We start from the raw sequence: 12,413 nt of genomic DNA, 5'->3' as shown, positions 1-12,413 counted from the left end.
TTCTTCATAGAGAAATTGTTTTTAATGACAGACTGACTGTGTGTGTGTGTGTGTGTGTGTGTGTGTGTGTGTGTGTGTGTGTGTGTGTGTGTGTGTGTGTGTGTGTGTGTGTATATACACACACACACACACTTTGCAATAAACTTGAAATATATTGTTTCTATAGATATAATCAACAACTTTAAATGAACAGTTTTATATTTCTCCATCATTTTTAATTTGATTGTCATACTGGAACTGTAGTCCTTTCCCTCACTAGACGTTGACACATTTTTTTTCTTCAAATAAAAGTTTGTAATGTTGTGATTCAACTCGTAGCTTTTGTTTATGGCTTGTAACGCTTACCATTTTTAAAAAATCCTTATAGGTAAATTACTTCTAGAAAAAGTGGGCGGGCACTAATGCACTCTAAAATCTACTAATGTGTGAATAATATACTAAATCACTATGGAAAGGCATGTTTTGGTGCGATGTATGTATTTGACTACTTTTAAAGGAGAACTCCGGTCAATTTTAACATTGAGCTCATTTTTTGGTAAATTTGGAGTGCTGTCAATACAGAGAACAACGACAAAAATCGGTGTTGCCTACACCGTGTTATCCTCTTTTTAAAGTTTGCACCCTGTTGACTTCAATAGGGCAAGTGCAGGCCTGTTTTCGGTCGAAGTCCATAGTAATCGATTGTCGAGTTCACACGCATAGGTTTAGTTACCTATGATCACGCGCGTGAACTCGACAATCGATTACTATGGACTTCGACCGAAAACAGGATGTAAATACAGGTATGTGCGCTGGCTGAATTAACATCATTTTTATTAATATCTTTCACATCTACTGCAGTCAGATTCACCCGTGAGCACTCTGAAGGAATCACTCACATGGCTGGGCACTTGTAATGACACATCAAGGATGTTAAGAGGCTAAAAGCTGGTTTAAAACTTGCCCCATTGAAGTCAACAGGGTGCAAATTTTAAAAAGAGGATAACACGGTGTAGACAACACCGATTTTTGTCGTTGTTCTCTGTATTGACAGCACTCCAAATTTACAAAAAAATGAGCTCAATGTTAAAATTGACCGGAGTTCTCCTTTAATCATGCATTGGAAGAATATTTATAGAAAACAGATTTGTCTGAATTGAAACTAGTAAATGGCGCAAATATGGGAAACAAATCTTTGGCACAGCCAAACAAAATAAGGTTGAGTTCATTTGTATGTATTGATAATGAATGAATGTCTTGTTGTTCTCAGAGTGGGAAGTTTGCAGGTGCTCCTCTGGAGGGTCAGGAGTGTCCGCCACAGGGTTTGGGCTACACTGAGGACGTAGCTGAACATGAGCAGATGACTGCAGTACTGCGCACCAGCCTGCAGGGCGGAGACAGTCCATCATCTGTTCTCCCTGGCCTCCGCACACGGACTCGAGCCACTCGAGGTATGTTCACAGATAATGCTGATTTGCAGTAGCTGTAGGAATCCTAAAAAGTTGAAACTCTCTCCTTGTGTCTCTTTTCTAGGCCATACGGCACTTTTGTCTGCTGCAAATGAAGACGCTTCTAATTGCACAAATGATACAGCAGATGAGATCATGGAACGGATTGTGAAATCAGCAACTCAGGGCCCCAGTCAGCGCGCACAGCCCCGCGAGAGGAGACGCTCCAGAGCCAACCGCAAATCCTGTGAGTCTGCAAATATCACACACACACACACACACACACACATTTTTTGTAACTGTCTCTCTTGCTTTGTTTGGAGTTTGTTATCAGTATACTTCCATATTTGGGCCTCAGAAAGAAAACAATTTTGCCGTATTACTTGTTTTGAGTTTTTGAAACAAGTTGCGTCTTGTGTCGTTGAAAAATATTTTTGAAAGAACTCACCAATGCTCCCTCACCAAGGTTGCATTATTTGATTACTACAGCAAAACATCTATATTGTGAAATATTATTACAATTTAAAATCACTGTTTCTAGTTTCTTATATTTTAAAATGTCATGTATTCCTGTTGCAAAGTGTCCCATGATCATTCAGAAATCATTTTAATGTACTGATTGGCTGCTCAAGAAACTTTCCACTTATTAATATTGAAGTTGGAAACAGTTGTGCTGCTTAATATTTTTGTGGAAACATACTTTTTTTTTTCAGAATATTTTGATGAATCAAAAGTTCTAAAGAATTAATTTGAGATAGCTGATCTCGAACGTTAGTGTATGGTACATACAAGGCCCAGATCCGGCCCACACTATGTGGCTGTCTGGGAATGAATCATTTGGGAAGTAATTACAATTTAAAACAATAATTGGATTTAAAACATACAAAAATGTAGATAATAAATTAAAATGTTTTAATTTAGCTCTTTTCCCGCCAGTGATAAAAATAAAAATAAAAAGTTGCCAGTCACCGCCAGTGTTTTTGATCATTTTCACAAAATTTTCATGCCCCAAAAATATATTGCTGTTTGAATATCTGAACATGCAGAAAGAAAGAACAGACCCCCTGCTTTAAAAAAAAAAAAAAAAAAACATTTTAAGGCCCGTACACACCTGGACGAATATCGGCGCGCGTTATTCGCCAGCGTTTTTCAACGCGTTTTTTGTGTTCACACCCAAGCGATTTTCGCTGATGATGAGCCGAGTGAACATGCAAATTCATTCCCTGACATTAGATGGCGCTTAATACCACTCCATAAGGCCCTGATCACACCTGACGCGTTTTTCAGGTTCGAAAAAGCGAGGTGCACTGCACTTACCATCACACAGAACGAGCAGTGTGCTGCGTTTTTTTACGTTGCTAGGCAACCACTGAAACAGCTGTCCTGTCAGTCAAGTAAATGTCAAATCTGCCTTTTATTACTTTTATTTACTTTCTGTTAACATTGTGATAGTTACGGTTCGTGGAGTCGTTAAGCTCCTGGTAACCCGCGAGAGCACCACAAGTTTATCCTCCATCATCGCACTCTCCGGGCGTTCAATCAACTGTAGCTTTCATCACTAAAACGGAAGGCCCGCCTCTCCATTCACTCGATTGGACAGTGGAAAAAAACGCGATGACGTCGGGCGCTTTTTCCGCTCGGAGTTGCTTTTTTTTTCAACTTCAAAAACGCGAGGCGCAGCAGGCGGTAAAACGCGTGGCGCAGAAGGCGCATAAACAGCGCGCAGAACGCTCGCTGCCATAGGAAACCAATTGAAAACAGGCGCCTCTCACTGCAAAAAACGCGTCAGGTGTGATCGGGGCCTAACAGTTCTCTTTTATCAAGATTTTTGTAGTCGCTGTCGCGTTTGTCATAGTTCTTTATGTTCCGACGGTCGGTGTGCACACTCACATTGGCGCCCTTTGTTTAGTTACGAGGCGTTAAACGTCGGCGAATATCGCGAGCGAAATTCGTCCCGGTGTGAACAGGCCTTTATTCTAGCTTCATGCATTTTTTTTTTTTATCAACACTTTAATGTGGGTAAGTTTAATAAAAAAGCAACATTTTGAGCAAAAAGCTGAGAAAATCACGCTTTTGTAAAAAAAAGAAAAAGAAACTACATCCAGATCGGATTCAGAATGATGATCAAAACATAGATGGAGTGGATGGAGTCCATCAACACCCCTAATGTTTGCACAGTCCTGTAGCTCATCCTGGGTCGACATTTCATTCGGTAACATTGGGCAGTTTTGATTTATATGCTGTTTAATGTTGATGATCGTGTTATTTTACATATGCATCTGATTACACATAAGATTGCTTGTTCCTGCATTTTCTTCTCATGTTTTTTTGATCAGGACATTCTGCACTGTTTCAGAAGATTTGTCAATGCGCCCCCTACCGTATAACAGTGAAAATAAAGAAAGCAAAACAATTTTCTGAAAAGAAAGCCGTCAACGGCAGAGAAAGGGTTAACAGATTAAATTGCTTCATTATTCAGTTACATTTTTTAATCACAAATTTTAATTCAATTTAAAACAATTGTACAAACATTGAAATAATTTTGTTTTAAGCAGATTAAAGTTGTATTATTTCGATATTTTTAATCACACCCTCGTCATTTTGCAAATAATCACAATATGTTTATTTTTTCATATATTTATTGTTAGTTTGAATAGTATTTATTAGAATTATAAAAAACAATTAGTTTGGGTATTTCAAATTATATATCAAATTGTATATCTCTCTGTAATACGTTTGCATCATGTGTTTTCTCCACATTGCTTGGCTCTCTCACTCATTCCTCTCTTTTTCTCTACAGTAAGAAGAACACTGAAGAACGGTCTTACGCCAGAGGAGGCACAGGCGCTGGGATTGGCCGGCAGCTCTGAGATGCAAGTGTGAGACAGCATACGCTCAGGGTCTCAGCACACACACACACGAGCTGGAACAGGTCGCTTTAGCTCCAGTTTGCTTTATTCTAGATCTGGAGCAGGTGCATGTTTCTGGGTTTGTGTTTTATGATGGTTATTGCTGTGGACAGTTCATATTCTCACAGGTGAATGGGATTATAATCACTAACCCATTATACTTAACTTTGGACGTGTAATCAGACCTTACTCCATTTACTAGCTTCACCTACATTTGCATATTGTCCCATGGTGGTCTAAGAGAATAATGGAAACCACTCAGGTGCATGTCCACTGTTCCTGCTCTGCACTTGTGGACTGTTAACATGATATCCCAAACATCTGTTTTAATGCATTTTTGAAAGAGAACAAGCACAGTTGCTGCACAACGTTTGTAGATGCTCTCTCTCACACACACACACACACACACACACACACACACACACAGCCTGTAGAACGCTGATTGTCCAGTTCTCCAGTACAGAGACAAATGTCCGTCTCTTACCGCTGTGGCCTTCAGAATGAACCAAAAAAGAAGAAAAAACAAAACAAAAAAAAAACTGTTTGAAAATGACTGGATGCTCTCCTATCTTTTTTGTTGGTACTGGCTGTTTGGTGGAACTCAGATGGCATTGAATTCAGCAGTCGCACCTTCAGTCTTCATATTTCATGTAAATCAGCAGCCATTCTCCTCTGGTTTGCTGCTGTGTTAAAATGTGTTTGTTTGTGTACTTTAAAATAGCAGAGCTTATTGTGTTACATGTACGGTTACTTTCAGATAGCTTGAAGTTGAGCAAGAGTTTAACACAGTTTAACTTAAAACTTTGTGGATAAAACCGGTTTCACAAGGGTAAAGATTATCAAAATACTTTGCTCACAAATGAGAACAAACTAGAAAGCCATCATTCTCTTTTTCCCTTCCTCATATATTATCTCCATGGTAATGCGTTCATTTCATAACTTGCAAGATGAAAAAGTAGACAATCGTCTAATTTAAATGCAAAGACTAGCTATATGTTTAAAAAAAGTAGCGATGGCATTTTTATCAAATGAGTGCCTTGAAGCAATATATTTTATGAGAATTTGATTATTGGCATTTAAGGGAAAGGGAAAAAAAAGAGGAAACATTCAGATTTTTAGCCAATTTAAAGGAATAGTTCACCCTAGTCCTGCATTTTGAATATTTTTACAGAACAAAAAATATCATATGGGTTTGGAGAGTGTAAAGTACAGAACGTTAGCAAGATTAAAGCCGCTTCGTTGTTTTTGTGTTTGGTAATAAGACATTTCCCACAGACACACGTCCACTGTCTATGATAATAGTACCATTATTTAGCACCTTATCATGTGTAGCATGCAATTTCGAAAGGAATTGGAAAATTAAGTACTATAGAGACGATTTTTTCACCTTTCCCTCAGATTTTTACTCTGAGCATTATGTGGATAAGAGATTAGATACATGTAAAGTAGAACCGTGATGTAGAGGCTGAAACGTGAGACAGATGCTGTAAAATTGTGTAAATGTCACTTCAATGTTTTTATTTTTTGTTGTTTGTTTTGTTTCTATTTTGTATAGAATAGTGTATTATAGGTCAAAAGCAGTGTTATTCTGTGAAAATTCTAATTTAAGAGAAAATAAGCCATGCATGGTTCAAACAATAAATGTCAGCAGGCAATTTCATTATATTGGGGTTAAGTGGATGGAGCCTGTGACGTCTCGATACCCTGTGAACGTAGCTTTTGTGTTTCATGTGTTTACGCAGCACAGACTTGAAACATTGTCATGCACCCATCAGCCCTGCTCAAATGGCCTTTGATATTATTGCACTCGCATTCAGAGTTTCACCCATTGCTACAAGTGCCATAAAAAGTTGGTTTTGAATAAAAGATCGAGAATGTGAAAATTTGACTTTTAAATTCCTAAAGGAAAAAGCATTTACTGTACTTTGCAATAAAAAGCTTTTACAGCAACATCCAGAACACAGAGTTGGACTGTTTCTTTCTTGGTAACAGTGTACTTGTTTGAGCGTAGTATTTCTAAAGCCACAGAAGCCCCTCAGCAACAAATTTAGAGACAGACTCCAAATGATTTTTGTTGTGTGAAAAATCACTGGCTATACAGTACTTTGAGACAAAAGTCATATCTGCAATATGTAAAGTCGCAATGAAAGATGTTATTTCTTGATATAAAATCAAAATGCGAGATACAAAGTCACAGCAAGATGTAAAGTAGCAATTACCGGAAACAAAATCACATTTGCAAGGTAGTCGCATTTACAAGTAAGTTCAATTGCGAGGTATACATGTAAGGGATAATGTACATCCAGCCGGTTGTTATCTCAGAATAAACCCTGAAAGGGTGATCAGGACCCCGACGCGAAGCGGTCTTGCATCAGCCTGAAGGGGTTTATCTCCATAGTAATGGAGATTAATGCAAAGCTTCTGCGAAGAAAGATCAAAATCTTGATTTAAGTTTTAATATTTTATTAGCTAACCAAACGCAAAACTTCCATAAAGAATTTTTTTTTTCCTAGCAAGCGTTTTTCGAAGCAAATTTTTTTTTTCCTAGCGCCGCGGGACTTAGTACCCATATGTGCCTTTGTTTTTACCGTTTTTTTACTGGTTGTTATCAGGGATGGTGTGATTGGCCAATCAGAATCAAGTATTCCACAGAGCCATGTAATAATATCAGATGAAGTCATGTCAGAGGTAAAGCTGCAATTACAATTATGTTTTTCCTTTGCATTTTTTAAAAGTTTTGTGTACCACACGACAACGTTGTTAAAATGATCCCCGTTCACAAAGATCCGTGAAAATGACTATAAACGCTGTTATGTTGCCAGACCAGTAGTCACTTTGTGAATGGTATCGTTTTCAATGTGCACTTTAACACCAGTTTTCAAAAGTTTGTGTTTTCAGTGTACATTAATAGCCAAAATGAACAGATCCGTGTGAAGGTTTTTAGTTGAAAACAGCGTAGTGCAAAACAGTCAAGAATGTCGCATTTGCGAGAAATAAGTTGCTTTTGTGAGAGATAAAGTCGCAATTAGTTCAACGGGTTTACATACAATTCACTCATTCAGTCACACAAACTCTCCAAGAACAGTTGTTAGACATATCACCACCTTTATTTAGGGTCATGTACAGCAGATGGTTCTCTTGCAGTGTCACAGGGCTCCTCTAAAATGAGCTGTGACAACATCGAAACTGATGGAATCTCATTACAATCATAATTGTATGACAATTTTAGTGCAACAACAGACATGTAACATGCCTAATGCAGTAAAGATGTTGGTTGTACAAGACCATACAAAAACAACCTTGTGTTTGTTTGTTTGTTTGTTTGTTTGTTTGTTTGTTTGTTTGTTTGTTAGATATATCTATGGCAAAAGTGAGTTTGCATTTGTCCCCATAACTTTGTAAGCAAGGACAGAAAGATGCCATGGAAAAGCAAAAAAAGAAAGAAAACAGAAATCTCAACGGTAGGTCAAAAGGAAACGAAAAGCAAATCAGCTCAGATCAGATCACAGAAAAGAAATAAAAGACAAAATCCAAAGTCTAGGATTCATGGTAAAATCCAGTGCAAACTATGTCTTTTCTGCAAGTTGTATGCCAACTACAAACTAAAGAAAGCGATAAAAGCAAGAGATTATATATTGATTCCTAGCCTGTCTATGTCTACACAATAGCTACACAATGTCCCTGAACAATAGGGTCTGCACAATACTAGAAGAAATTAATTGTAGAAATTTCAAGTTGGAAGGTTTTCCAAATACAAACAGCAAGTCCACACCAATGAACTTTCATATTGCTCAGATTTAATCTCTCTATAAAGCTGAAGATAGCTGTACTTTTTCCTTTTTGCAGTTGGTAACATTTTAATAACTTTCATTAATTAATCATTAACAAACATTATATAATGCTTAACGGATAATTAGTTGTAATATATATATATATATATATATATATATATATATATATATATATATATATATATATATATATTCATATAGCTAGAAATATGAGATGATGTGCTTGTTAATGTTTACTAATTAACTTATTAAACATTACATGATGATTAACCATTGTTTAGACCATTGTTTAATGTAAATTGAAATGCTTACAAAATTTTGATTTATATGATCATGCACTGTAAATTAAAAATCATTTTAAAACAGATGTGATCCAGACGTTCAACAAAATATAACAATATAAGAATGACTGGTCCCACTTAATATTAGGTGTCTTTACTATGTACTAAGGTAAAAAAAAATAAAAAAAATAGTAATAATAATAATTGTTAGGTACAATTAGTAATAATTTTCTACATTTATATAGCGCTTTTCTAGGTACTCAAAGCGCTCTACATATGGAAGGGGGAATCTCCTCAACCACCACCAATGGGCAGCATCCACCTGGATGATGCGACAGCAGACATATTGCGCCAGAACGCCCAACACACACCAGCTTATTGGTGGAGAGGAGACAGAGTGATGAAGCCAATCAGTATATATATATATATATATATATATATACACACACATATAGGGATTATTAGGAGGCCATGATCGACAGAGGCCAATGGGCAAATCTGGCCAGGATGCCGGGGTTAAACCCCTACTCTTTTTCCAAAGGACATCCTGGGATTTTTAATGACCACAGAGAGTCAGGACCGCGGTTTAACGTCTCATCCGAAAGACGGAGAAATGTTCATGGTGTATAGTAAAACACTTTTTCTGCTATTGAGGTGGGATACAGGTAAGGTTAGGGACAGGGTTGGTGGTATGGGTAGGTTTAAAGGAGAACTCCGGTCAATTTTAACATTGAGCTCATTTTTTTGTACATTTGGAGTGCTGTCAATACAGAGAACAACGACAAAAATCGGTGTTGCCTACACCGAGTTATTCTATTTTTAAAATTTGCACCCTGTTGACTTCAATGGGGCAAGTACTAAACCTGCTTTTAGCCTCTTAACATCCTTGATGTGTCATTACAAGTGCACAGAAAATGTGAGTGATTCCTTCTGAGTGAACACGAGTGAATCTGACTGCAGTAGATGTGAAAGATATGTATAAAAATGATGTTATTTAAGCCAGCGCAAATACCTGTGTTTACATCCTGTTTTCGTCCAAAGTAGTCGATTGCCGAGTTCACGCCCATAGGTTTAGTTACCTATGATCACGCGCGTGAACTCGGCAATCGATTACTTTGGACTTCAACCGAAAACAGGATGTAAAGAGATGTTAAGAGGCTAAAAGCAGGTTTAGTACTTGCCCCATTGAAGTCAACAGGGTGCAAATTTTAAAAATAGAATAACTCGGTGTAGGCAACACCGATTTTTGTCGTTGTTCTCTGTACTGACAGCACTCCAAATGTACAAAAAAATGGTCAAGGGGTCAATTTGATTACTATAAGGGAGCGCTGTTCAAACTGTTTGAATTACATTGTTTTGATAAATGAACAGTGAAGTGAACAATTAAATATTTTCTTGAAAAATGTTTTCCTGTTGATGTATGATTCAAGGAAGTGTTGAGGTAACAAATTACAATTATCTGTTATTGTTGTCTTTGGCAAGCATTTAGCTAAACTTAACTAACCACCCTTTACACAAACGTTGTTACAGTAGATAAAAGTCCAATGCCCATAAAGGTTCTAAATGATTAATAGTAAACATTTAAGGGCTGCCCCCTAATAGTCGACTAAACGTTAGTCGACGAGAAGAGGCTCAGTCGACCAAAAAACTCAACAGGAAGTGGCAAAGTCACACAGTCTGTGAGGGACAGATAGTTAATGGCAGGTCCTTGTTGTAATTACAGTATGTTGGGAAGGAAATCCAAACGTTCGCTTTTTCATTCATTGACCTCAAATATGGCTTATTATTTAAAACATGTAAGTAGTAGCAACTTTACATGGCTGCGTGCTCTAACCTTAACAGATAAATATGTGCTATTATTAAGCGCATATCCAAGTGTTTGTGCCGAGTGTGGATGGTAAAGTATAATTTCAAATACTCTGTAGTCTTTGGTCATTCAGATAAAAGTAACATTTTCAAAGTAACAAGTACTTTTATTTGTGTACACTCACAATAAGTACTTTTATTTGTGTACACTCACAATAACAACAAAATGTTTTGCTTTTGTAAAATAAAGTAAACAAACAGGATGCACTTTCAAAAATGAACCGAAACTTGGCGTAGGCTACTTGCCTTTTAGACATGAGAAATATATCTATAGAAAGCTTGAAATGTCTAATTGAAAACAATTGAAATTGAAAACATTCTCTCTGATGATGTAATCCGTATGGAAACTTTATAAGTGCGCTTGAACGTGGAATAGGCTATATTAAGCTTATATATATTAAAAAGACTAAACTATTTTTTCCACAACATTTGTAAATGTAAAAAAGTGCATTAGGTAACATATGAACTGAAGTTTAATGACATTTGCTAGCATTCAAATGTACATTAACAAATAAGCTCTTAATCGTATAACATCTGTTAAATCATTTTTAGATTTTTAAAAAGTGCATGATCATATGAATAGAAAGTTTCAAGACATTTGTAAGCATTTTTAATTTACGTAAAATAATATTTTAATCATTATGTAATGTTTAATAAGTTCATTAGTAAACATTAGCAGGCACATTATCTCAGCTATTTGAAATAATACTAAACGGATCATTAGTTAATATATATCATGTTTGTTAATGATTTACTAATGGAGTTTTTAATCATTGAAAATCATCTGTCAAAATCATTTGTAGATTTTTTAAAAAGTGCATGATCATATGAATTGAAAGTTTAATGACATTTGTAAGCATACCAATTTGCATTAAATAATGATCTGTTAACCATTATGTAATGTTTAATAACATTACATAAACAAGCACATCATCTCATATTTCTAGCTATATGAATATTATTAACTTATCTGTTAAGCATTATATTCATTTTTTTTAACAATTTATTAATGAAAGTTATTATAAAGTGTTACCCAAATGTCGATTCCGAAGCACCAAAGTATTTTTTTTTTTTTTTTTAAATCTGACACTGGTTAAAAAAAAAAAAAGAAAAAAAAAAAAAAGGAATGACATTTCTTTTTGTGTAGTGCAGTTTACTTAAGGAATTATCACTCTTATACAGTTACCTGATATGTGATAAGAGAATAGAGTGTATTATTAACTGACAGTTAACTAATAAAACCAATGCAGTTTTAAGACAATTTCAGCCTAGGACACTTCAGGCAAAACAAAAAGAGAACCAAAGAAATTGACCTGCTTCGTACGATCACTGCTGATGACGTGAACAGAGATTCATCTTTTTGTTTGTCCTGTCTTCTGTCAAACGTTAAATAAAAAACATAAATCAAGCATATGTCTGTTAGGCACTCATGACGTGATAATAAAATGAGTGTGTGAGATAATAAAAAGAGTGCTTGCATTTCCCTCACGTCGACCTCTGGATTTAGGCTTAACATTGCACAATATCACGTAAATTGCGTACATTTTTTTTTATTTTTTATTTTTTGTTATTTGGAGATTAAACATCTAGACTTTTCTGTTTTGCATCAATTCAAGCTTCATTGCATATAGATTTCTTTGCCAGATTTCTCACGCTAGCAAAGTAAATGTCAATTTAAATCTATAATACCGAATTAATTCATTCATCTATTCGCCCACTTGACCAGTCCTTATAGGTCGGGGCAAAATAAATTATCCGTACAGGAAGAAAGCACCCAAACTTAAGAGAAGGTGAAGCACACTTACATATGATTAAAGCTTATCATCCACAGTGTTTTAAAAGCCTCAAATGGTTCTATCAAAATGTAAACCCCACTTATCTAAACCAGTCAGGTAACTGGAGCTTCCATACTTAAAAACATTGAGTTTTAAACTTGTTTTATATATATATATATATATATATATATATATATATATATATATATATATATATATATATATATATATATATATATATATATATAAATATATATATATATTTAGCTTACTGTTGAAATGTAGCACCAATAATTTTTCATGGCAAGTTTTGGGTCTCTAGACTCTATGGTGCACTTAAGAAACAGTCAAGAGAGAAAAAAAA

General features: G+C 35.7%; 1 protein-coding gene across 3 annotated transcripts in view; it reads left to right on the top strand.

The window, feature by feature from the left end:
* fhod3b (formin homology 2 domain containing 3b) overlaps positions 1-6,293 on the top strand; it is a 185,197-nt gene extending 178,904 nt beyond the window's left edge. For 2 of the 3 annotated variants that reach the window (XM_081389772.1, XM_081389774.1), the window contains 3 exons: positions 1,250-1,430; positions 1,513-1,674; positions 4,228-6,287. In XM_081389772.1, the coding sequence (XP_081245898.1) occupies positions 1,250-1,430; positions 1,513-1,674; positions 4,228-4,310 (426 nt within the window). In that variant the 3' untranslated portion in view covers positions 4,311-6,287. Of the gene's footprint in view, positions 1-1,249; positions 1,431-1,512; positions 1,675-4,227 lie in introns of all 3 variants that reach the window. The other variant, XM_081389773.1, reaches the window with a different exon arrangement.
* The last annotated feature ends 6,120 nt before the right edge of the window (positions 6,294-12,413 follow it).

This window comes from Scardinius erythrophthalmus (genome assembly GCF_964197995.2).
Source record: "Scardinius erythrophthalmus genome assembly, chromosome: 16".
NCBI classification, from domain to species: Eukaryota; Metazoa; Chordata; class Actinopteri; order Cypriniformes; family Leuciscidae; genus Scardinius; species Scardinius erythrophthalmus.
Note: the sequence above shows the minus strand (reverse complement) of the source record. Positions and strands in the feature narration are given on the sequence as shown.